This window comes from Dioscorea cayenensis, chromosome 1, assembly GCF_009730915.1.
Source record: "Dioscorea cayenensis subsp. rotundata cultivar TDr96_F1 chromosome 1, TDr96_F1_v2_PseudoChromosome.rev07_lg8_w22 25.fasta, whole genome shotgun sequence".
NCBI classification, from domain to species: domain Eukaryota; kingdom Viridiplantae; phylum Streptophyta; class Magnoliopsida; order Dioscoreales; family Dioscoreaceae; genus Dioscorea; species Dioscorea cayenensis.
In genome coordinates, this window is record NC_052471.1 from 30,159,693 (window position 1) to 30,186,640 (window position 26,948).

The 26,948-nt window shown below is 34.2% G+C and overlaps 3 protein-coding genes across 3 annotated transcripts; all 3 read right to left on the reverse strand.

The window, feature by feature from the left end:
* Positions 1–7,276: 7,276 nt before the first annotated feature.
* On the reverse strand, positions 7,277–12,038 carry LOC120263166 (dolichyl-diphosphooligosaccharide--protein glycosyltransferase subunit 1B). The gene is made up of 8 exons (XM_039271057.1): positions 11,847–12,038; positions 11,591–11,635; positions 10,503–11,134; positions 9,868–10,015; positions 8,654–8,833; positions 8,165–8,233; positions 7,912–8,001; positions 7,277–7,683 (listed from the first exon to the last, which is right to left on the reverse strand). Exons 1-8 carry the CDS (start codon positions 11,979–11,981, stop codon positions 7,561–7,563), a joined length of 1,422 nt encoding a protein of 473 aa, XP_039126991.1. The 5' UTR covers positions 11,982–12,038; the 3' UTR covers positions 7,277–7,560.
* A 345-nt stretch (positions 12,039–12,383) lies between these two features.
* On the reverse strand, positions 12,384–16,990 carry LOC120259260 (clathrin interactor EPSIN 2-like). Its single transcript, XM_039266837.1, has 9 exons — positions 16,907–16,990; positions 16,642–16,787; positions 16,185–16,563; positions 15,929–15,967; positions 15,702–15,794; positions 15,443–15,621; positions 14,707–14,897; positions 13,322–14,138; positions 12,384–13,133 (listed from the first exon to the last, which is right to left on the reverse strand). The coding sequence occupies exons 2-9, from the start codon at positions 16,688–16,690 to the stop codon at positions 12,706–12,708; spliced, it is 2,175 nt and encodes a 724-aa protein (XP_039122771.1). The 5' UTR covers positions 16,691–16,787; positions 16,907–16,990; the 3' UTR covers positions 12,384–12,705.
* On the reverse strand, positions 16,808–17,992 carry LOC120258762 (clathrin interactor EPSIN 2-like). The gene is made up of 7 exons (XM_039266202.1): positions 17,958–17,992; positions 17,721–17,772; positions 17,631–17,654; positions 17,437–17,516; positions 17,275–17,353; positions 16,907–16,990; positions 16,808–16,864 (listed from the first exon to the last, which is right to left on the reverse strand). The coding sequence occupies exons 1-7, from the start codon at positions 17,990–17,992 to the stop codon at positions 16,808–16,810; spliced, it is 411 nt and encodes a 136-aa protein (XP_039122136.1).
* Between the last annotated feature and the right edge of the window lie 8,956 nt (positions 17,993–26,948).

The window sequence follows — 26,948 nt, forward strand, 5'->3', positions numbered from 1 at the left end:
CATTGACGATGACAAGCTCGTTTCTACAAAGTCGCTTGCTTAGGGTAAGTACTTTCACCGTAGCACGGCGATCCTTGGGATCTTGCTGAAAGCGGACTTTCTTCCCCGTTCCGGGTCAGCTCGTAAAAACCAGGGCGTTAAGCGCGACCAGAGCAACCCTTAATGTACCTCGTGTTGAGTGTTTCTTCCCGGGCAGCATCTATCTTGCACTCGGGCGGCGCTTGTGGAATATCCTCCATAAGCCGCTATGCGTCGCCTGCGCCCGTCGCGTGTCGCCCCATGGGCTCGGTAGATCATCGGCGTAATCAGCGATCCGGTTCGAGCCAAGCGTGATGTATTTGGGAAGAGGGACTTGTCCCCGTGAGAGTACGCCCGTCGAGGAGTTTGACAAAATTATCTTCTTCTCCCTCCGTCGAACAAGTTGCGCTGAGTGCTCTTGATGGAGTCTGCTGTGTCTCGTAGGGTCTTTGATAGATACCCGACCTTGACAGCGACTGGTTTTCTTCTTACGAAAGACCACTGCGTCGCCATCGCATACGCGAGACCAAGAACGAGGGCCACGTCTTGAGGTGCTGAAACTCGGCGAGGCTTTCCCGATCCTGAATTTATTGGTGCGACCATCGATCTTCTGCAAAAAGAGAATCAAGAAGGGCCCTCTCTTGGTATATGGCTTCGACTCGATGAGCAGCTGCAAAGCGGTGTCCTTGAATAATCTCCCGGTGTCGAGGGGTCAGTGTTAACTTTTCAATTCGACTAAAGGTCTCACTAGCCGGTGTCAAATAGCAGCGCCCGTTAACTAGGTTGACCGCCGTAATCACAAGCCCTGCAGATGATTGACAAAAGTTTTAGCGGAAATATAAGGTTTTTAAAGCGGTAAACTCTCGGTTATTAAGCAGAGATATAAAATGTTAAGCAGAGACCCATTTTGTTAAGCAGAGGCGAGAATACTTAAAGCGAGAGACAACAAATGTTAAAGCTGTAACATCTCATTTCTTAAACGTCAACCTCATTTGTAAAAAGCTGCAACCATATCAAAGCGAAAGCGGAAATGTACGTTATAAATATTACTAAATCATAACAATCGAAAAAAACTATTTCGATAGTGTATACATCTGAAAACTGCAAAAACAAAAACAAAACCCTAGCCAGAAATCTCCTGCGGACTAACAAAACCCCAGTAGAAATCCCCTTGCGGACTTGATATCTTCCAACAAAAAGCAGGGAGCACAAAACAAAAGCAGAAAAAAATCTTTCTTTTGTATGAGCAGTTAACATAAAACCATACTCAATACCTTGATTGCAAAGTCGATGAAATGCCAACTAGTTGCTTGGAGGGACTTCTCCTTCGAGATACTGGAGTGGAAAGGGAAAAGGCGATGAAATGGCAATTACAGGAGGCTTGCCGGTAGAGACAACCGGAGGCGACTTTCGAAATGGAAAAGCGAAGGCGTGAGTTGAGAAAAAGCAATTAAGCAGCTCCGATAAATTAGTCTCTCGGGGTTACTCCTCACGGAGAAAACCCCCACTTCCTCTCAAATCGCCGAGATAGGGCTGCACTACGACTCACCCATGCAAAGGCATTTTCGTCCAAAAATTTTGAAAGCTCACTCCGTTCGCATCAGATTCTGAGGGGTTTGGGGTTTGAAAAACATAGACTTTAAAAGGAGGGGTTTTTGGGGATTCTAAAACTAGAGGGTGTTTTTAGCGATTTTACAAAACTTAAAAGGGTTTTTGGCAATTTCCACCAAAATTAAATAATGAATTTTTTTTAAATATATATATATATATATAAGAAGACTAAGAGAGAGCGGTGCGTGAGAATCAGAGAGGTATCAGAAAGGAGAACACTGAATTGCTCTCTCTCTCTCTCTATTTCTCTGTAAAGATTCTGCAAAACGTTATCATGGCTGGAAGAGACAAAAGGGTTGTCAGGTTGGTCACTGCCGGTGAAATTACTGACTTGCCCTTAAAGTTAGCCTTTTTTTTTAAAAAAAATATATATATATATATATATATATATATAAATCACCGTCATATAGTATAACTCAGTGAAAATCCCGTGAAATACTAAAATTTGAATCGAATCCTTGTGTCACAGAATTATTTAGATGCACCACTATATTTACATATATTTTTTTATATTTTTTTAAAAATTCTATTTATTGTTTTTATAAAAATAATAATAATATAAAATTTGACGACATTTATATATCTTTAGAGAATTTTAGATTGGATGGACTTTGTTCACCAAAAGCGCGTTCCGTTGTTTTATTTTATTTTATTTTATTTTATTTAAAGAGAGATAGAGAGAGGTTGAGCGCCGTTAGATTTTAAGAGTTTGACTGGATTGTTGTTTCTTCAGTTCAGTGGTCCCGGATTATTACCAAAAAAAAAAATTGACCTTTTTATATAAAAATAAATTTGATCACCTACCACTTTAAAACCTTAATATATCTATCTTCTTTTTTTAAAAAATATTTTCATATTAGTATAAATAATAATAATAATAATAATCTCTTGGAATCGCTGCAGTGGTCGTCATTTAGCTAAGACAAACAAACGGAGAGTTTCAGGCTTTGGGAAAGCATAGTGGGCGGCGCCAACTCATCATGCTTACCTCCTTCCTTTCTCCTTTTTCCCCTTCTTCTTCCCCCTTTATTTTTGGAATCAAAATAAATAAATAAATATTATTATTACTTTTATTTACTCCACTTCATTATAATTATATTTATAAATCCTCTTTTGGAATCAAAAAATTATCTTTTATTTCTAATGTATTTTTACATTTTCTAATAATTTTTAAAATAAAACACCATTTTGAGAAAAATAAATAAATAAATTTATTAAAACTTTATAAAAATTTTAAATAAATATAATTTTAAAATTTTGATATAATTCTTATAAATTTAAGACTATGATTTTTTTAATTAATATAAAATAAACAATTAAATGGAATCGGAGGAAGTATTATTTTTTTGTAGCTTTTAAGATAAAATAAAACATACTAACAGAGAAATGAGAAGGCAAGACTTTATTAGTTGAGAAGAGAACCAAGAAAATGATACCTTAATTATCTTACAAGTTAAAAAGAATATAAGAAAGGGTATCACTATCATTCCTTAATTAAAATTTAAAACTAAGCAGTTATTCACCTAATTAATGCTTTAAATAATAATTAGTGATGCTCCTTCCCTTGTTCAAACTTGCTAATCAGTAATCACACACCCGGATAAGAAAGAATGTGATAATAAATGGTGCCTTGTTGTGCTATTGCCGTCAAAGCCAACCACCCGACTAGACTTTTCTTTAATTAATAAATACTCCTAAATAATATAATAAATAAATACAATAATTATGGCTGGAATTTATCATGCAACCATCTTACTAGTAACTACATCTACCTAACTAACAAAAGTTATGTACTACTAAATTTATTAAGCACGGCAACCCATAAACGTCACGTTCCTGGACGAATGGCACTGAATTCGGAATCAGATAGCACGGGGCTCCATAATAAGTTTTCCCTATATACTCCATCATTCATTGACCTAATAATATATTAAAACATTTACTATTATATTTTTTTTAAAATCACTTGTTATTTTTTATTTCGTTCACATATCTATATTTTTATTTATTATTTTTTAACATCAATAAGTATTTATTATATTTTTTAAAAATTATTTTTAACATTTTATTTAATTTTTTAATTAAATATAATATGAAAATATAAATTATGTGTAATTTTAAAAAAAAATTTAATATTGTGTAAAATTTGATTAATCATGATAAAATAAATAATAATTATTATTATTATTATTATTATTATTGAAAGGATGAGGGTGACTGATTGATTGGATGGTTGTTTACCCAAATAATAATACCAATAATAATAATAATAATTATTAGGAAAATTACTGCTTTACTCCTCGATAATTTCAAAACTTCCCAAAACAGACTCTGTGAGTTTTGCATACCTCGAACAACCCTTCTTTTATTGTTTCACTTCCTTTTTACCCCTGCAGTTATGAAATTCCATCATTGCCCTTAAACCTTTTTCAGTCCATTTTTCATTCTTTTTGCATGTACTCGTTTCTTAAAGCAGAGATCTCGTTTTTAAAGCAGAACTCATTTCTTAAAGCAGAGGTTCATTTCTTAAGCAGAGAGTTCATTTCTTAAAGCGAAACCTCATTTTTTTAAACAAAAACTCATTTCTTAAAGCAGAAAACTCGTTTCTTAAAGCAGAAACCTTATTTTTTTAAACATAAAAACTCAGTTTTTAAACAAAAAAACATTAATATTTAAAGCAGAAAAAAACAAATATTTACGTGATAAATTAATCCTGGATATAAAAACCAATTAATCTTGACCACTCGTACATATTTAAATAGAAACAACGATATTTAAGCACTTTTTTTAAAGCGTAAACGCAATATATTAAGCAGAAACATCGATAGTTAAACAAAGACAAACAAGCATATAAGCAGAGAACTCATTTCTTAAGCAGGAGAGCTTATTTTTTTAAACAAAGACCTCATTTTTTTAAAGCGAAACTTCGTTGAGTAGGGATATTGATTATCTCATCGTCGTCGATCTCGCTCGAGCGGCTTGAGTCTCGAGCTCCGGATCCGGCGAGCGATCTCGAAGGTGGCATGCTCGTGTGGGGTCTTAAAGGAGAAATCTTTATTGGCGTTGGCGATCCGGTTGGCGACGTTCCTCGGCGGTCGGAGTGGTGAGGTCTTCGGTGGCGACGTTGGATAAGGCGAGTGAACTTGAGCGGAACCATTCTCATTGCGGAGACCGCATGACATGGATAGCGCTAGGGTTAGGGTTAGGGATCATTCCGGGGTTTTGGATCCATGGTGCCTAAGTCGGTGGACGGGAGCGGAGGGAGGGAGCGGCGCCGAGTGAGGGTTCGATCTCGCCCGTCTTCGTCTTACGTCTTCATCGTCTTTCCCACGTCAGTCGACCTCATCTCTTTCATCTTCTTCGTCGTCGACCTCGGGGAAGACCGCGATGCTCCTCGTCGTCGGCGAAGGCATCGAAAGGTTGCACTCGATACGTATTTAAATAGAAACAACGATATTTAAGCACTTTTTAAAGCGTAAAGCGCAATATATTAAGCGAAACATCGATAGTTAAACAAAGACAAACAAGTATATAAGCAGAGAACTCATTTCTTAAAGCAGAGCTTATATTTTTTTAAGCAGAGACCTCATTGAGTAGGGACATTGAGTATCTCATCGTCGCTGATCTCGCGCGAACACTTGAGTGCTAAGCTCCAGATCTGGCGAGCGATCTCGAAGGTGGCCTGCTCGTGTGGGGTCTTAAAGGAGAAATCTTTATCGGCGTTGGCGATCCGGTTGGCGACGTTCCTCGGCGGTCGGAGTGGTAAGGTCTTCGGTGGCGACGTCCGGATAAGGCGAGTCGAACTTGAGCGGAACCATTCTCGATTGCGGAGACCGCAACATGGATAGCAATAGGGTTAGGGTTAGGGATCATTCGGGTTTTGGATCCATGGTGCCTAAGTCGGTGGCGAGGGAACGGAGGGAGGAAGCGGCGCTGATGAGGGTTCGATCTCGCCGTCTTCGTCTTCATCGTCTTCCCTGTCGTCGACCTCATCTCTTTCATCTTCTTCGTCGTCGACCTCGGGGAAGACCGCATGCTCCTCGTCGTCGAGAGAAGGCGTCGAAAGGTTGCAGCCTTTTTCTCTCGAACTTGAAATCCCATTTTTCACTGCACGTGATCGTGATTGTGAGCAGCGTGCTTTGTCTCATCTGCCCAGTCAATCGCATGATAAAGAGATTTTTGGGGGTGATAAATACACCACAAAAACTCATTTTTTTAAACAGAGACCTCATTTTTTTAAACAAAAACCTATTTCTTAAAGCGAAAAACTCATTTCTTAAAGCAGATACTCTCATTTTTTTAAACGAAACCTCATTTCTTAAACGAAAACTCATTTTTTTAAACAAAAAAACTCATTTTTTTAAATAGAAAACTCATTTTTTTAAACTGAAACTCATTTTTTAAAAGCGTAACCTCATACCTCATATTTTTAAATAGAAGCTTTCATTTTTTTAAATAGAAACTCATTGCACCCAAAGGGCATTATAGTCAAACCCTCGTCACACTTGCCACAACTTCCCACGCAAGGGACAATTTCGTCCAAAAAATTCCAAATTAACTCTATCAATCACTATTAGATGTTTGGGGGGTTTAAAAAATCATTGTATTCAAAAGGAAGGGGTTTTTGAGGAGTGCAAAACTAACGGGGTGTTTTTGGCAATATTGCAAACTTATAAGGTGTTTTTGGCAATTTCCACTAATAATAATAATAATAATAATAAAGAAATAGGGAAAAGAAAGTTTTGAACGTCTGGTTTTCCTTTGTGGTGCATGTGAACTACCAGACTTCTTTACAATAATTAATTGGCTATTATTTTTTCCTCTTTGTCTATATTTGATTAATTGAGCATCATTCTTTGGTTTCTTTCCAATGTAATGTACTATACAATCAATAAATATATTCACATATTTATTAAATCTGTATGCTCAAATTGATGTTTTTTTTTTGTACTAGTTTTAATTGATTTCTTTCCTTTTTTTGCTTTTCTTCATGTTCCATAAATGACCAACATCTAAACACAAGTCCGACATATTCTAAGACATTGTGAAACACAACAAGTGACATGTTTAAAGTTTTAAATTAAACATATGTATATTAAAAATTGATACCACTGAAAATGCTTCCAAAGGAAATCTAATAAAACTAATCTTACTTTAAACTTCAAATACTTCAAAATTATATATATACACACATAAATAATTTTAGACTTCACCGAAGTGGATGAAACATGACAAGCTAAAGCTGCCAAACAGATAATAGATGCCAAATTTAATATGTTAAATGAAGCTATATGTCATACCATATGGAGTCTTTAAAACCTTGTAACCAGTTTCATGACAAGAAGACAATAAGGTAGATGAGTCCAGACTTGCGGTGAGCTTAATTCACAATCACATATGTATCTTTGTTATTCCATCTTCAACTCTAGGGGGCCCAACTTTGCTTGTCCAACAGGCAGATGAAGATGAACGAAGTTGGTTGGTGATCGGCAAAGGAAATATATATATATATAGAGATGAATCATGGACAGATGGATGCATGCTATGATCTTACTTGACATGTAGAATGTGATTTTTCAGCTTCAATTATCAGCATGATAATCATAAGACATGAAAGACCAACGCATTTGCATAAGAGTTTTAAGAGTATGAAAATGATGCCAAGGAAATTGACTCAATAATATTAAAGTGTTCATCATCTACTTAATGGTTCTCACAAGATAAAAGTTTTTTGTCCATTGACTACAAAGACATTATCCAAAATCATTTGCCACGAGCCAGTTCTCATACAAAGGCCCTTTCATTACTGGTTTGTTAAAGCTCCTACGTCCATCTAGATAATACTGTGAAGTCTGTGAATGAAGAGAAATTACCCCAAGTGTGCAGAATCTGACATAATCAGATACAAATTGTATACATAACTTGCATTCATCATTTGCTAATGGAAAGATCCGTGTGTAAGTAGGCGATGCATGCTATGAAAAATAGGAAAAATGCAGAAACCAGCATCAAGGGCTCCGCAAGCATGAATATCGGGTTGAACTTGTAGTAGATCTGGAGGAATTTAAAGACAATGCCGAAAAAAAAGGGTCAAAAAAATGAGTCAGAATTTTAAAACAGAAAAAGTTGTGTAATTGCTCTAAGCAAAATCTATAGTCGTACTGAAAAAATTCCATACTGGACAAGTTTGATGAAGTTATGATGTGCTTTAACAGATTAAAAAAAGCGCCAGATATAGTTGAATTTACAAAAAATCATTCCAAAACGTGCCAAGGGAAATACCTCAAAAGGAACATTGTGCTCTGGTACTACATTTTCCTTTACAAGGACAAGAGTTTTCCTCCCAACAACGTCAAGATATGAGTAAGATGTCTGCAGGGTCGCAGTAAAATAAAGTTTCATTCCAATAAGAATAGAATGGCTGAGGATGAATTTCAATACCATAAATTGAGACAAATAAGCGTTTACAAAAATCACACAAGTTAGGATAGGAAACTTGCATGGATAAATTCAGAAAACAAACAACAAACAGTACCTCATAATGCTGCTTCACAGGAAAAGGAACCACGGCTGATGGATCTTTGGATCCTTCTGGAAGAACAACCTAAAGCAATGTAACCTTAAGAAATCAGGTTTCGAGATACATAACAGCATCCAAATATTTTCATCAAGGCTTCCAGGTCAACCGCTGAATAATGTCATCAATATTCTATTGCATGCAGACACACCCATGAGTTTTAAAGTTATGAACACAATACATCACTATACTATTTATCACATTTTTCAAAGGAAGTTTTCAATTGCAAGAATTGTCATACGTACAAGGTAGTGAGACAAGAAATGCATACCATGAATGGCCACAAACACAAAGGAACTCTAGACTATGACATACAGATGAGAGAATACAGTGATAAACTCAATAGCAGGGAACAATTTTGCAAAAAGATGCCAACATGTATGAGGAAATGCCTCAATGTTCAAGCAAGCATACAATCACAAAATTACTGATAATTAAGGTACTTACTTTAATGGTTAACCGATCAACCACTGTCTCAAGTAGAGGGCAACCAAAGGTGAAGTTCAGGTAGTGCTGACCATCAGATGATTCAAAGAGAAAATCTTGCAAAGGCAATCCATAACCAATGACAAAAGTCGTCTTCCAACCTCCAAACAATGGATATCGAGGCTCTATTTCAAGCTCGGACTGTAAACAAGCAAGCAATCAATGAGTAAATATATCTCCTCATATAATTGATACAAAACCACTGGCACTGAAACAAACCATCATTCCAAGTTTCAATGCTTCATTATCAACCTAAATTTCACTTTCAATCAGAGCACAAGCATAAAAACCCCATTGATTCATGTCAATACTGCAAGTACTTCTTGCCAAGATCCAGTCCAGTGAAACAGGCCCAGGGAATGCGGAATCAAGCCCCACATGAGGATGGGCCCAATGGGTCTAACAACAATGGCTTAGATGGATTCCACTAGCAAAAGGCATGACCCCAAGCTTGGTTTAGCAGAACATGGTCCATACATGGATTTTCTCCATACCACAGGATAACGATTAAAAGTCATCAGGCTATCGCTGGTGGTCATATTGTGCACACCCTAATCTGACGAGGTTTAAAACATCAAGCAACCTTACCCTACTATTCAGAACTAAATAGCATGACATTATTTTCAGATCACAAAGAGTATCATGGGAAAGATGGTTTAATGAAAAAAAAAAGGAAAGGACTGACTTCTTACCTGAGATAGCAAGCTATAATGGTGAATTTTCCATCAAACAAAAACCATAAAGGTCTATAATGACCAGATAGATAACCGTTCTTTTCATGCTAACAATAATTTCCAGCCAATTCCACAGTTAACCACCATGGTTGTATATCAAATATTTAAAACAACCAAATTTTCTATTCTTACGTTTGAACTGAAATGAGGGCCAGACTATGCTGCAAGTAGTCAAGGCGTAGCCTTAGTTGTCTATGTCATCACTAACAAAAAAATTCTCAATCAATATAAGGACTACATGCTGGCTATGGACCATCAGCAACATAAGATGGGGGCTAAAAAAGAAACAAAGATAAATGTTAATCTATTTTTCTTCCTATTCACAAGCAATAGTCAAACTGTGATCATTTCTTCCTCTTTATACACAACAGTCCTGAATCATTTGTTCCTCTTTACAAACAACAGACCATCTTATGATAAAGGAAGTTGAATCAACTTTACCTTGAGAGAATCACTTCGCAAGCGTGATGATGAAATGTTTCCAATTTCATCACGATAGTAGACAGAGTGAACTCGAGGTGGTAGTCTTGCAAGAAGAGACTTGAATGAAGAAACACCACTGATTGATGGTCTAGCTTGATATTCAACCCTGTGCAAGACATTTTAAGTGTGTGATGACTTACTCCGAAGTCAAAACTGACATCATTGGGTAAACAGACACAAACGTGAAATTAGAATATTTACATAAGTTAGATACAAGTTACCAATCTTGCATGGTTGTATTATACAGAGGGTGACAGTAACATGGCAACACAAGCAACAGGTCCCTGATCCTAATTCTATGTTAACGAAAGGAAAGCATGCAAGCTTGATTTCCAATCAGCATGAAACATCAAGAGAACATTTTTCCTGTTTCAGTCTTTCCTTTTCTATAGTACTTGAAATGTGTGAGGCAAAGATCGCATATCACAGTTCAGGACATCAGTAAATAACATGATTTCAGCATATATTAATTTGCATGATATCCCCTGAAGCAAGATTAAGAGGATGATAATGCATTTTTACCATGCTATCACACACACAAACACACACAGCCAGGATTACACAGGAGCAAACTAGAAATTCCTTTGACCAACCTTGAAAAGACTCCTTTGTGGTGTGCTCCTGCATGAGAGAGTTTATAGTGTTCAGTTATTTGAACATTTCCCCAGTGAGAAATTTCCACCTCCCTTGTAAGTTCATCAACAACAGCAAATGGATTGTTATTCTCAAAATGGACAAGTATCGGGGAATGTGAATATGGAGAACGGTCATGGTATGGTCCATATCTTAGCTCTGTTCCAACACGATTACTAGGGCTTACATTTGTATAAGATTCCACCTTGCTGTTTGGTGTCTTTATAAATGTCCTCTGTTCCTTAATATGATAAGGAGACAACAACAATGCGCTATCCCGATAGTACACATATTGTGACTCAGATTGACTAATCTCTGCTGGAAAGGGCTCTTGAGAATGTGTTAAAACATACAGAACTTCCAACGCAGCTGTATCACCACTCTTCAATGGAGTGGGAAGAGCAATAGAGAAAAGCTGAGCCCCATTTGGTCCCTTTGGTGATTCAATGGGGTTTACATCAAGAGGCAAATAGGCTTTCTTTTTTCGTTTTCCAGCTGTGGTGGATGCTTTTACAATTGCTAAATGTTGGGCTTCATTTGGTGAAAAAGCAATAAGAATTTCTGAAACATCAGATGCACCAGTATTTTCAACCTGAAGAGTAGCACAAATCTCTATAAGAAATGAAAGGGAGAAAATGAAAGATTCAACTATTCTTCTCACAATTTTGGCAGTATTTTCATTGTTTTTCATTTATTCTAAATCACACAGACATTTCTTATCTGTTTTGTCATGGATATCCTGGAACACTATGAAAGCTTGCGTAAAACAATACAGAATGCTCAAATAAGAAGTTGGTTGGTATAATAATCTTCATTTTCGAATAAATAAATATCAGTAGAAAAAAATTGATCAAACTGGAATAGTATGTTCATTCATAAACACTGTGAGACAAACATCAGATCAGATTTCGAATCAACATAAAGGAACTATTTTTTCTATTAAAATTGCTTAGGTGGGCGCAGAAGAGTCATTCAACCTCTAATAAACACGATGCAAAAAAACATGCCTAAGTTGAATTAAACACGGGGGATTCAGTCAGAAGCATACCTTAAAAGCCAGGAAAGCCCTTACGATGAAGGAGGTCAAATCGATCTGCATTGCAATCAAAGGCGCAAAAAATCAGCTACAAAACGAATCAAAAACCCACGGAAGAGCCCCCAGAGGCACATATATAGATGCCCACGAGATCAAAGATGGAGAATTTACCATCAATAAATGTACATCAGCTTAATGGAAAATGAAACAAACCCTAACTAAAGGAAAATAGAAAGAAAAAAAGAAAAAAAGATCGATCAGAGCATACCCGTCGCTCCGCGCTAAGAATGCGAACATCCTGCGAAGGAGAAGAAGAGGAAGAGGAGGATGAAGCCAGAACTGAGAAAAGGGAAGAGACGACGAGGACGAGGATCAAAGCTCGCCGGGGAGGAATTCCTTCCATGTTTTCCTCGTCTCCGATCGCACTCTCTCGCTACTCCTCCCTCTCAAAGCCTCTAGACTAGTTTTTATCTTGTTGACGAATCAGAGACCTCGAAGCCCGACTCTCAAGACATCGTGACCGTCCTTAGTTGCCTCGTGATTTGCATTACTCACCATAAACAAACGATCAGAGCAGCCCATAATTATATATTGATTTTTTAAAAAAATAATTAATAATTTATTTATTTATCTGTGAATTTTCCAAAAGTTTATCATTTTGTTCATTCCCATTATTTTCCTTTATTTGATTTACAGAGTTGCAAAAATATGAGGCAACCAAACAAACTTACAAAAGAGAAGACCAAAAAAATAAATAAATAAATAAATAAAACTTTGAACAAATAAGTTTCTTCAGGGTCACGAATTAATAACAAAAATATAGAATGATCTTTATTTCTTGTGAGCAAGTACATGCTGTAACAAATCACAAACATAATTCACAAACAACTAAAATCAAAGGCATTGCAGACTATATATAGCACAAGCCCAGGCTTTTAGGATTTATATTTATCGCATTCAAATGCTTCTGATATATAACAACAGACAAAACTCAAAACAACACATAGAAAATAGGACTCTTCTGTGTCTGTCTACCTTTTGCCTCAAATTGCTAATACATGGCTTTCTTTTTCTCTTTCTTTCTTTCATTCATTCATTCTCAACTTGTATAAAGATTGCAGCACCGATCACCTATAGCCAGGCCCACCACCTCCATATGGCTGCTGTGTTCCATAGCCACCCATACCCATCATCGGGTTATAACCAATTCCGGCCATGCCTGGACCCGAAGGAGTCATTCCAATCGGCGGGCGCATTGGTGGTGCTTGACCCATGCCCATATTCATCCCCATTCCAATTCCCATTCCCATGGGTTGATTCATGCCAACACCATAGCCGCCACCCATGCCCATGGCAGAGCCCATCATTGGGTTAGGAGGGGGTGCCAAGCCGCTTGCACCAGCACGACCGATGCCAGAGCCTGCTCCCATAGCTTTGCCCATGTTGATGGTGGATGTGGCCGCACTTGCCAAGCTTCTCTCTTTCTCTTTTATTTTCTCCTTCCGATTGAGTGAATCAAAGTCAATCCCGATATCCGCTAAGGGATTTATCTTAGCTGAAGAAAGTGAAAATTGCATTAGTAATTAGAATATCTGCTAACAAAAAGGTTCATGTGTTAGTAATTAGAAAAACCAGCTCTTAGTTAATATCATGAATTAAAAAAAAAAAAAGCAATGCCATGCCATGCAAAACATTAAAAGTAAGATAAGAGAATCAATAATATGAGAAGGAACAGGCGTTTACCTCCAGAAATGTTAAGATCAACAAGGCCTCTGCTCAATGTATCAGCCCAAACTGTAGACTTGGTCTCAAACTTCTCCTTTGTAGGATGAGATTTCACAGGTGCCCCAGCAGAAGAGTAGGGAACTACTTCTGAAGCAAGAGGAGATGACTGTGGGAAAGGGTTCGAATAAGTCGTCTGTAGGCTTGAAGGACCTTGTGATTGGCCTACTAAAGAAACTGAAGAAGTCGATAGACCTGACTGAGGAAGAGTATTTAGATGACCAGCCTGATGACTCTGTATGTTGGCAGGGGTGAACAGGGCTGAAGGACCTTGTGGTTGGGCTACTTGGGATACTGGAGGAGCCAATAGACCTGATTGAGGAAGAGTATTTAGATGACCAGTCTGTACGAAAGGTTGAGGTGTTGCGTGAGTGAAAGATTGAGGTGCCGGAGAAGAAACTAACTGCGAAGGTCCTGTCTGCGGATGAAGGGTATCCAAGAAACCATTGCTTCCGGGTCCTGCAGTAAAGTCGGCGCCCCCAAATGCATTGTTCACTGTTGACTGTTGGCCATTGGCAGCACTGGGAGTATAAGTTATACCACCCAATGAGTCCCCAAAATCAAAGGTTGGGATTGGTTCAACTTTGGTGGCTGGGGCTGCTGGTGGGGCAGATTCGGCAACTCCAAATGAGCCAGAAAATGGCTGGAATGAAGCTGCTGGTGGGGCAGATTCAGGAAAAGCCTGGAATGATGCTTGAGGCACAAAATTCTGCTGCGGAGCTGAATAACTTTCTTGTGTAGCCTTGAAAGGAGAATCACCAAATGGATTTTCGCTAGCCTGCCAAATAAAATAGAATAAGAGTTATGCTTTTCTAATGAAGTGAGATCTAACCAAGAGAAAGTTTGCAAGAGAGCAGGTATTCAGGAAGCATTTCACAGAAATGCTCAAACTCTAACCCTATATGAGACAATGTTTACCTTAACTTGTCCACCATTGAAAAGAAAATGGACAAATCATGCTAAGAATTAATAATTATATAGCACGTTGCACTTCATAAAAATATATATATATATATATATATTCATTCATGATCCTGCATGCTCAGATACCAGAAAACTGATCTAATTAACATCAAATAAAGTAAGGTGAAAACATTCCCCATTTGCCTTCTTTATTAATGGTTTTTCAGAAGCTGGTGGTAATCATCACATAGTATGCCAACTTATCACAAGGTCTCTCTTCCAGATAGAAAAGTCGCTTTAATATCTTTGTATAACTAAATCCTCACTTTCAGAAGTTCTAATGGAAATGTTGGCACTAAACAGAAATCAGGGAAAATCGAAGGCACTTGATCAATTCATCCTATGCAAATGTTTTGTGATGCTTGTTCAAGCATTAACCGAACCTGGCTCAATACTGCAGAGGCTGGTGGAGGGGCCATGAAGTTTGCATCAAAGCTTGAACTTGTTGGTGCAGCAGCTTCAGATGAGGTACTGTAAGTAGCAACTGGAACAAGAGCCAAGGAACTTATAGAATCTGATGCTGATGAGGATCCAAAGAAGTCCATCCCAGTACTGCTTGCAGGAGGTGGGGCTGCTGATGAACAAAAAATCTCAAGTCAACATACAGAGTTTAACATATAATGTATACAAGTGGTAAGACTAACAGTGTTGTTTGTCACGGTAAAATGGTAAAGAAATCTGGCTGCCACCAAGAAAAGTTGTGGAGTTAATCACATCATGGATTCCATAACAATTGAAAAGACATATCTGCTTACAAATTTGTCTCTTTATCATTCCCTAACTAAAATTATTTCCAGTGCCATAACTAGCATTCTGATATCATAGAATTGAAAATCAAAATGTAATTCTGCACATTGGACATTTGCCAAGTTTAAATAAGGCTCAGAAAATATCTAGCATTGATCCGGTACTAATATAGCGAAAAAGGAAAAATATCCTAAGGGATATACACCTCACTTGTCCAACCAAATAAAGTTATTCGATGAAGTCAAAGGAACTTATTCCCAGCCAAAATATGAGATTTCAATCTAGCCCCAGAAAGGGGACAACTTCATCTCAAGAGGTGGTTTATAGCATACTCATAATTGACAAGCAGGCAATGTACAGACAGCTCAGTACCTGATACAAGACCACGTGGATCAAATTCATCAAAAGCTTCAGTATTGTTATTATGGGCTTCAAAAGATCCACCAGCCACATTATGTGAACCTTGGCTTGTATTTCCAGAAGGGGAAACACTTTTTGGTGGAGGGGGGGAAGATGCTTTTGGTGCAGGTGCCGCTGCAGCTCCTCCGTCCCTTTAAATTATGTATGGTGTTAACATGGAAGGCTTCATCACTCCTAGAAGAAAATTCTCACCACAACAAAGAAAACATACCTTTCTATCTGTGTAGGACTCTGGGAATTACCCGATGCTTCTTCGTAACTGGGAGGTGCAATATTATTCTTCTCAGAGAGCTTGCGTTCAAACCTTGGGCCAATAAAGTTAATGTGAAGACTAAGAGGAAGTGACTTCAGAGATTGAACTTAAAAAAATTATCTGCTACTACAAAAGGTACACCAATCAAAATGAACCAGTGATGTTTGAGAAACTTAAATGCTCACCTCTCATGCTGAGAATGGTCATCATCCCTGCCACCAGTTCTGCATGAAAAAAGAAGTGTTGATAAGTTACTTGAATGAAGTTGTCAATAAAGAAATAGGTTCTTTGAATAGCACAAGTTAAAGGCAACATAACAGGACATTACATTTTAGCAAACTATTCAAAGAAAGATTGATAGTTGGAGACAAAAATGATATATTTCAAACCTTTCTATGACTATCATGAGATAAAATAGAAATTTCGCAAGTGGGAAAATACCGAGATGCATGACGATCATCATCTTCGAAGGAGCGATCTCCATCTCTTTCAAAGCTCCTATTTCTTGGCCCAAACTGGTGATCATCACCACCACGTCCTCCTCTGTAATCATCATCTTTGTAATTATCTCTTCCATAACGTTCTTCAGATTCAGAGCCAAACCGATCTCCATCACGACCGAAAGAATTTCTACCTCGACCATATCTCTCATCATCCCTATGTCCCCAATCTCTTTCCCTCCCATACCCATTCCGGTCTTCCTCTCTGTTACCATAACGACCTTCAAAACGATCATCATCATAGCGATCACCATAGCCTCCAGTATTTGAATATGAACCAGGTCTATTTAGATCCACTGGTTGAGAATGTACTACGATACCTAAATAGTTTTGCAGCACTTAGAACATGATATCAGAAGAAATAGACGAATTAGTTTATATTCAGAAAGCAAACTCACTTGTCCTTGTTTGCCACTGCCTTCTGTCTAGCTTCTTGTATTCTTTCATTATCGTTTACCAGAGCAACAAGACTCTGTGATTTCCTTCGAACATTGTTACCTTGATCCCTTCCACTCGAATCAATATACTGAAAGCTGGATAGTGACTGAGATATTTGACGGAAGCTCAAGTCATTGTACTTTCAACTTTGATAAGAAAAAACAATTTGAGCAGTACAGATTGCTACAGAATGATTTTAAAAAGGTAAAAGATAGCATATGATACCGATATCTGGTACGAGTGCTCTTTAATGTCATCGATGACACGTTCAGATCCATGTGCCACAAGGTATTCCAAAACAATCAACCCCTGGAGCTCAACAGGACAGTTTGTTGGTGATGAGATTATGGCAATTATAACCAAAACCAGCATGATACAAAAGCAAACAAAGTGCTAACTTACTATGAACTTCAAAAGTGATCTACAAGCTTACTACAATCAGTATTTAATTTAAAAGAACAAATTATCAGTGAATTTTCCCAGACATAAAATAACTCAAATAAGAAACAAAAACACCATACGTTCATTCATTAAAAGGAGCTTATTAGAATCAATTAAGAACACATAATAAGAAACTGAAAGATGTACAGTACCTTATATACATGACGCCAATTTTTTCCAGTATCATTGATCCTTTTCCAGATCACATTCATGATCATCTGGCATTCATAGCTGCAAAGCAGGTTAATATATGGCATGATAATGCATCATTTCCAGGAAAGAAGTATGGAGTCGAATTTAGATCAAAATCTTACTGGTTTCTAGATGCCTGTGCAATATCTGCTAGAAGTGATCCATGAGGACCCCAAGGCTCATTGCTTGTAGCATCAAGAATCTGATAACAGAGAATTTGATATCCATGTAAGCCGCCAAGTTAAAGAATACGAATGCTTATTTTTTTTGAGCTATTTTCCAAAAAAAAAAAGTTAAAATGGGTTTCAAAATGCACAGAATATTTCAAATTTGGTGCTGGCTGAAATATTAAAAACCAGAAGCACCCATAGAAGCATAAAATTCAATAAGCTGTCGAACATTCTACCTTCTGTTCTATCCCAGGAACCTTCAAAACCTTTTTGTTAACCTCTCTCTTGCTGCAAAATAAATAGTGAAAAGGGTTTGAACAAAGGTGTAATGGAACAAAGCCAAACACAGGAGTATACCACAAAAGGTACAAGGAAAGTTTCCCTTTATAGCAATTATGAGCAAAGTGATACCCCACTAGGTAAACAAACAGGAACCGGTAAGTTGACAAAGAAACAAGGAAGATAATTCTTACAGGTCCCTAACAGTTTGATCAAAAGCTTTCTTCATGATCACTTCTGCAAACCAGTGCCGATTCTTTCTTTGGTAGGAACCTTTTAAAATTTTTGGATGCGAGATCAGACAATGAACTCACAGACACTTTCCCTGCATCAGACAAGCGTATATGGTGTAAACACCAAGTAATGGATCCCATAATTTTCAAGATAAACACTTGAAAAATAAATCCCAATGCCAAATGCGTAAGAATGACTAGATCAACTTATACCAAAAGGAAGATGCAGGATCTCAAGAACAAAAGCAAAAGATCAAAAAGACATGTAAAACCTCCAAGAGAAAACAATAAATCTCAGAACTAACTTGATGACAAAATCACATCTCACCAAAATAAATCTCCATTTAAAGTATTAAGTATGGATTGGCATGCCAAAAATAGACAAGAGGACAGAATCAACATTTGAACTTTAACAAATACCCAGTTGGCTCCAAAATATAAAATTTAAGCTGAATTTGCATCTCCCTCAGCCCAAAACCAATTCAAAGACTCAAAAATTCAACAAACTCTACACAATATCCATAGATTTGTGGAGTAACTCATAGATCCAGTTATCCAAAGCAAAAAAAAAAAATCCGAACAACTTCCAATAAAATAACCAGATAAAATAAATAAATGAATAAAAAGATGAACTCCTAAACTCACGCAGTGGTCCAATCCGGAACAAAGTGAAATCGAGAAAGCTATAAAGTTGATAAATTTAAGCTCGATCTAGCTCACACAAAGCAAAAACGACATATAAAACTACAGATCCACTGAATTCGAGGTGAATCAATCCCATATACAATCTTCACATCATTCAAAGCAACACAGAAAACCACATCTTAAGGAAAGAAACTCAAAAGAGCTCATGAATCCCATTGATACAATAAAACATGAAGAAATTCAAAAGCGAAGAAAAACCTGACCCGATTCAAGAAAAATCATAGATAACAAAAAAAAAGTAAAGAATCAAAAGAAAGAGCGCGACCGGCTGGCGGAGAGATCGGGATCGGATCTGTGTATTCACAAGAGAGCTGAACACCACCCCTAAAATTCAGGGGCAAGATCACAAGGAAAACGGAATCTGTAAAAATTCACAAGAGAGCTGAACACCGCCCCTAAAATTCAGGGGCAAGATCGCAAGAAAAACGGAGTCTTTGGTTGTTCTTCACGCGTCTTATGGCGTAGACCGTATAGAGAAAGAGAGAGAGCGGAAGCAGAGAAGGAGGAGGAGGAGGAGACGAAGAAGAACGGAAAGGCAAAGGCAAAGGCAAAGGAGCGAAAGGGAAACTAGAAGGCGAGAAAGAATAAGAAAAGGGAGGGGGTGAAGACGGTGGCACGTTCCATTAGATTCTTTCTAGGAAAAAAAAAATTACTGTTTTTTCTTTATTTGGTATAAAAAAAAACATTTTGTTTAATTTTTTCTTATTTAGTTTATTTAATAGTAAAAGTGTAAAAATCCCATCATAAAAGTGGAGCACAAAACAGCAAAATAAAGTTAAATATTTATACATCCCCACCTTTTTTTTTTTTTTGGGAAACAAGATTCATTTCTATGGAATTTGTTGTGTTTTTATGGTTATTGTTTTCTTTTTTTAATAACATGATGATTTATTTATTTTTATAAAAATTTATGAATTCTCATAAATTGAGTGCACACAAATTGGATGATAAATTTCTGTTATGTGTGCATATTCCTAGTTATATTATATTATATATAGAGTTTGTACTTTTTATCTATATATATATATATATATATATATATATATATATATATATATATATATATATGAAAATTTGCATTGTGTTGGAACACAATATTTTTATATATAAATATATATAGCAATGTAATTATTTTTTATAAAATAAATAAATCATAATTTTATTATAAAAACAAAATTATAGTAATAAACCTCAAGATCTACTCTATTAGTGTTGAAATTCAGACAAAACAAAATAGACAAAAAATCGATTAAAAAAACATAACACTTGAAAATAATCATAAAAAATGAATCATCTGTCATAATTTATATATTAGATAATATTATTATAATTAAATTTATGTTTTGGAATATTAAGTACTTAACATTTAAAAATAGCCAAATATATGAAAACATTGGTTTGTATTCCTCCACCCATTCATCCTTCCTCAAATGAATTACATTTTTGACAATACATATACCACAACAACAACAACAACAATTAATAAAAAGTGTGTTCTATTTCACTGTAAGAAACTTAACAAGGTAATAATCTAATTGGGGTAGGCAATGGTGAGATAATTACTACAAGTAAATTCAAGTCATTCAATTAAAATGGTACCCATGATATTTTTGAGGCATTTTCAAAAGTGTAACAATGATGAGTTAATTCAATAAATGAGAAGAAAAGAATAGAAAAGGGCATGAAGATGATGTTGTGAAGTGGGAATTAAAGAGATTGTCAAATGCCAACCAGTGTAATGCTCATAATGAGATGGCATGCATTATTATGTATTCCTTGTTTCCCATGGAATCCAATCCCATCCTATTCATCATTTGTTATGCATACAGCTACATATTATTACATCATTACCAACTTTTAAATTTCATTATATCTTCTTGTTACATATCAGAATATATTAAGTGTATTTAGACTTAAATGTATTATCATTAATGTATATGTCGCAAAGCACTTGTGATATTAGAAATAACATAAATAGTGCAATATTATCAATTAAATGTATTCGAAATTTGATAAAGACCTAAGTTGAGAAATTTCTACTATTATATAATCATGTAGGTTAGATTTATATTTTCCATGTTTTGACTATTAGTCACCTAATAACTTCTAAGAATTTTGAATGATCCCTTGCCTTTTCATTTATTGACTTAATATTATTTTACATAATTATATCGACCATGAATAAGGTGCAAAGTTGTTGAATTATATATGAAATATTATAATTTTATCCTTCATTAATTTGTTTACAAAGAGAAAAAAATTAATGGGTCGAACATGTATGTGATGAGTAAGATGAACTGAGAAGGATGGAGGGAGAAAATTAATTAAGGTTGGATTCTAGATATAACTAATGTGTAGCTCAATAAATTGTCACATATAATATGTGGACAAGTGCAGAGTCAAAATCTTGTGTTTGCAGTAATGTAGCAATAATATTTATTCACTATTTTCAGGCCTCGGTATTATTTACATTTTTTTTCTCAAATAGGTGGTTTATGTAAGAGGAGTCATATTTTTCTCTTTCATTGTTGAATGGCAGAGAGACTTATTAGCTCAATATAATCCCTGTAAATCTTCAATGATCATATTCTTTGATAATTAAACTTGAAATTAGGGCACTTGTGGCCTAATGTTTAAAAATAAAATATTTGGATTCTAGAGAGCCGGCTTGTGGAAGATGGCTAAACTTGTTGACTAGTCAATGGTCATGGTCAAGGCCCAAATGAACACCAGTTCAATCAACGCAACCAGTGACGCAACTCATCATATGACTAACTCATTCAATTCAATCCAATCCTTTTAACTCATCATTGCTTCTTCTTTATATATATATATATATATACTTTGTGTTTGTATGTAGTTTATTTTTAAGTCCGCCCAATGTGACTGACATGACCGTGTAAACACGTTTTGTGATATATATATATATATATATATACATGCATTTGCTTCCTTGGACCATGTGTGTTTATGACTCCATTTTGCAAATGAAACTTGTTTTTTTATTTTTTTAAATTTTGGTTCTTGTTTGTTGGAATCATTTGGTTTGTTGAAGCCGCAGTAGATCAAGGAAGCAGCTTGTATTATATATAAATAAATAAATATATATAGATATATTTAAAGAATATATAAATGTATTAAATGTGAAGATGTGGAGTTAATTAATAATAAGAAGGGAAGGGAAGGGAAGGGAAGGGAAGGTGGGGTCCATGGTCTACATCTAAATTGGTTGGATGGACATATCTCCTACTATACCAACCACATGAGGTTGGCTATATATATATATATATATGCTTAGATCGGCTCAAGGGACGTTGATTTTCCACCGCCTCATATATCTCACCCACCCTTTGCTTCATCTTTTAACTACTATATCTATTTATCTTTTATTATTACAATTTGAAATTTTTTTTTAATTTTAATTTATATATATATATATATATATATATATATGCTTGTTTTATCTGTTAAAAAAATAATGGTCTTTTGGACGAATGGTACTAAGTCCCTTATAGAAAGGCTCGATATCAAATTTCAAAACTTATACAAAATGAAGACGTACATGTGTTGAGCTATTGGTGTTTTGTGTTTGTGCTCATCTCTGATTTTTTTAAAATGAAAAGCTCAATTATTATTTATTTGTTAAAAATAAAAAAAAAAAGTACTGATATTTTATTATTTTTAAAAGATTTAAAATTGAGACTTTAGAGGCTCAAGTATCTTTTCTTTTAAAATGGCACGTTCAAAGTTTTGAAATATAAAAATATATATAATAACTATGATTTATTTATATTTTTGTAAAAATAAAAGATAACATAGTTGATATAATTATCAATATTAGTAAATGATTGCCATTTAAGCTTTCATATTTATTTTCTCTTTATTCTATGTTATTTTTCTCTCTATTTTTATATAAAAATTTCATCTCAAATTTAACTTTTGAGCCAATATATCTCTACAAAAACAAGATCGTCAATAGATGTTTTTAATTCAATAAATCAATATTTTTTTTAAGTTCCAATACAAATTGAAAATTTTAGCAATCAAACTTTTTTATTATACACAATTTAAGATGGGCGGATATTTAAAAGGGTTGAAAATTTTTTATATATATATAACATGGAGCACTTGGGCTTATAAAACCTTCTTCCACATATTCAATAGAAAAATTAGTTAGAGTTTGAAATGATTTCTTATTTAATTTTAAACTCTAGATTATCAACAAATCAACATGCTCATGAAATGTTCTTTAAAAAAGTAATGATTTCAATTAATTATAGTATTTTTTTTTATATAAAAATGGACAAACCATTGTTACTGGCTTATTGCACATAAATCTATTTTTAAATATATCACGCTCCCTTATCTTGTGCACAAGGACGTTGTTCATAATGTTATGTGTGGGATTTGAACGCCTAATTTTGGGTGGGATTTGAACATGTAACCCTCCATATTGGGTTAGCCCAAAGTTGCCCTATCATAATAAATACTAACTAATTTCAATAAATATAATAAATACTAGCTAATTTCAATGGAGTACTCATTAGATGTGTCTTTTTAATTCAATGTTAGTGATTTCAAATTAATGGAGAACAAGACATATCAGACTACATTCCCCATCTCTGTCATCTTGATTTCATGCATAATTTTGTGTGATTAACGCTTAAATAAGATGTGTGGCTATAGACAAATGATCATTTTGGTTAAATATCATACAAGAGTCTGCCTCTCTTGTTATTTCTTTTAGTTCTATTTAAAATAAGTATTAGTTTATTTAAAAAATAGATATAATTATACATTGTTGATTTCTATTAATGTATATATTTTTTTCGTATGTGTATTTAAATACCTCTCTGGACATGAGAATTTGTGAGATAACATGCATTGATTATAAATTATATTAAAATTTTAGATTGACAAGAAATGTATCCCATCAATAGATGTATTGTGTGTTTTTTAAAATTAAAATTAAAATTTGATAATTATTAAATTATGATAGTAAGAATGTTTATGTTATTAATTAGTTTCTAGCACATAACCCTTCGGCTGAAAGAAGAGTGATGCTTTCTTTGTGTTTAGGATAAATCTCAAGTTTGACTTTTTACTGCGTAAAATAAAATTATATGGTACATCAATACCCATGCATATATATTAAATTAAGTATCCCAATGCTAATGTAACTTGTTCATTTGTTAAAAATAAATAAATAAAATTTTATGCTAAGTTGTGTCATTAAATATTAATGGGTTAACCATGAGGAAAATGTTTGGAAATGCACTATTAGATAAGTAATATTGTTCATCTAATACAATTGTTTACATATATAAGTAGCTTAGACAATACTCGTTTTAACTTTTTAAACTAGGTGATGTATGCAACTCATTTAACATAAAAAAGGAAGAAATAATAATAAATTAAATCTTATTTAATTTGTTTACTAGATTTGTTTTTTTTTAATATGCATGTTCTAATTTTTTATTTCCTTTACAAAGAAAAAAAAAAGGGGGGAGAAGTCTACTCTTCTCGGAATATAATAATGTTTTGGGTAAAGAACTATACCAAAAAAATAAAATAAACTTCCCAAACTTTATATTATATCAATTTTACAAAACTCATCAAATAATCAAAATATATTTAATATTTTAGATATATTTGATAATATGGCGCTAAAAATTTTTATTTGATCTTGATAGAAATAATTAAATTGCCTTAATTAAGTTTGACATGAAAGGAAGGCTCACCTGTCCAAGTACACACAATGTCAACTCTAAGTAATAACCAATGATTGTATTAGAAATGATTGTATAATGCCAATGTGTTGCCCTGTTTTGCTGTGATTTTGAAGATTGATCGTATGCTTATACATTGGTTCTCTGCAGTTTCGGCTAGTGGGTAGGTGAAGCTGGAGGACTCCATGTCTCGTGTCCGTCGCAGTCTGAAGTTTTTGGGTCCTCGGGCCGGGGAGACTCCCGAGTCTCCGGCCTTGGAGGAGGTGCACGATCTGATCGAGGAGTAGTGGCCTTTGTCTATGTTTTTGAGGTGGTTGCGTCCCCTCTCTCGTATTCTGCTTATGTTTTTAGTCTACTCTTGTTATTTTATGATCACTTCTTGTGGTTTGTTTGGGTTTATTATTGGTCTTTGCCCTTTTTGGGGTAGGTGTTCATTTCTGTTTTCTCTTTTAATAGATCGGTGGTTTATCCACTTAAAAAAAAAAAAAGTAATAACCAATGATTTCTAACCCTCCTAAAATTTGCCTTTTCATAAATAACCAATTAATTTCTTCTTATTACATAGTAATAAAATTAAAATAGGTGAAATGCTTTCTGTTATTTTTATATATAATTAAAATAAAACGAAGAAATGAAAGAACCATGTCAGACAAGAGTCACACACATTTTATCAAAGATTATGATCATCTATCCACGATCAATAATATATTGATTAAAGATATAAAGGAAAAGAGTTTTAATAATATATAATTAAAATATATTTCTTTTTCATATTTTTTTGCATTTTGAAATTATGATACTTTATAAAATAAATATAATAAATATAATTATTAAATCAACACTTCTAACAAAATATACTTTCGTAGTGTTTGGATTAAAAAAATAAAAAAAAGTAATTATTGGGGAAAAATTGAGAAAGTAAAGAAATGGAAATAAAAAGTTGAACCATGTGTTTAGATAGTCAAATTTTAGTGAGACAAAAAAAAATGAGAGTTGGTTGATTATTTTTTTATTTTTATTTTTGTTAAGAAAGGAGAACATAAATAAGATGATATGTAATAATATGATTTTATAATTAAAACCTTTGCAAATTAAATAAAAATATTACTCATTTCTATTCAAGTGCATCTACCATTAATATTTCATAAAATATTCACACCTCTTTGTCAGCAAAAGCAAATCGATACAACATGGGAGCGCGATCTTTCATCGATAACTAGAGAAAAAGAATATCAATAATATAGGATCAAACTGATGTAACGTATGAAAAATTGATCATCAATATTGAATCAAAAATGAAAGACGAGGCATAGGAATCTCATTGATCTTCTAGACGAGATTGGTAGGGACAATGGGCTATGTAAACCCTTAAGGATGTGAAAATCTATAAAATAGTTATTCAAACAAGGGGAGGATTTAACTTATTATTTTTAATCATTTTTTTTTTTTTATACTTTCCTAATGCTCAAGTTCTCAATCGAGACACACTTAAAAATAATTTGATTTTAGAAAAGCAAATAGCTCTTATTTTACTTAGGATTAATTAAAATTTGTATTAAAATTTGTTTTAAAAATAATATAAGTATATTAATATATATGACTTATTTATTTATGTTTTCACAATTTTTTTGTAAATATACATTTTTAAAAAGATGTATTTAAGTGACAAACAATTTTTTATAAAATAATTTGATGATTTGATAAATAATTTATAATTTAAAGAAAAAACTCATCGTAGTCTATATGGATTTTCCGTTTTTTGTGATAGCTCATATATATGTATATAATTTCTCTATTAATAGGTAAATAAGTAATTTTATATTGATGTTGTCATCAAGTGATTTTTCTTTAAAAGGTACCCAGGTAATGATATCATATACTTATATTTCCTCAATTAGTATGGAGACGTTGATATAACGACAAACATCGACAACGTTGCATGATACGAGTACGTGTGATAATTTAATAGCATGAGATACTCAATGGTAATTTCATTATTGATGGGTAAATTAGTAATTTGATATCAATGTTTTTCGTTAAGTGATCTTTTTAATAGGTACCAAGACAATAATATCATATGGAGGCATTTATATAACGACAAAATAACTACAACGTTGTATGATACAAGAATGATAATTTTTACTTATCCGGAGACTACGTGTGATAATTAAATAGCTTGAGATAATCAATAACAATATTAACTCGAAAATTTTGATGGAAATTTGATTTAAGTTTTGAATAATCATATTATTCTAATTCTAATTTAATAACATATTTTAGTTATTGTATATGAATTTACCCACATGAGATGTGCATGTACATATATATAAGATCATCCATGTTTATCTAATAGAAAAGTTTTAGTTTAATATGATATTATTATTATTTTTTTCATATTTCAAATATTTGATAATATGTTGCCAAAAAACTCTCATCTCTTTGTAACTCAAAGCACAATTGTTATTAATTTAAAAATAAAATAGATAAATGACATTAATTTCATTATATATACAAATAA

Excerpts from the sequence above, each read along its gene's own strand:
- LOC120263166 (XM_039271057.1), bottom strand. The coding sequence starts at position 11,981 with ATGGAAGGAATTCCTCCCCGGCGAGCTTTGATCCTCGTCCTCGTCGTC. Across the intron at positions 11,135-11,590 it reads GGGCTTTCCTGGCTTTTAAG|GTTGAAAATACTGGTGCATC; the intron begins GTATGCTTCTGA and ends GCTACTCTTCAG. Across the intron at positions 8,002-8,164 it reads CTGTGAAGCAGCATTATGAG|ACATCTTACTCATATCTTGA; the intron begins GTACTGTTTGTT and ends GCGACCCTGCAG.
- LOC120259260 (XM_039266837.1), bottom strand. The coding sequence starts at position 16,690 with ATGAAAGAATACAAGAAGCTAGACAGAAGGCAGTGGCAAACAAGGACA. Across the intron at positions 14,898-15,442 it reads TCCACGTGGTCTTGTATCAG|CAGCCCCACCTCCTGCAAGC; the intron begins GTACTGAGCTGT and ends TTTGTTCATCAG. Across the intron at positions 13,134-13,321 it reads TGATCTTAACATTTCTGGAG|CTAAGATAAATCCCTTAGCG; the intron begins GTAAACGCCTGT and ends CACTTTCTTCAG.
- LOC120258762 (XM_039266202.1), bottom strand. The coding sequence starts at position 17,992 with ATGAAGAAAGCTTTTGATCAAACTGTTAGGGACCT. Across the intron at positions 17,655-17,720 it reads TTCCTGGGATAGAACAGAAG|CCAGCACCAAATTTGAAATA; the intron begins GTAGAATGTTCG and ends TTAATATTTCAG. Across the intron at positions 17,354-17,436 it reads GCACAGGCATCTAGAAACCA|CTATGAATGCCAGATGATCA; the intron begins GTAAGATTTTGA and ends CCTGCTTTGCAG.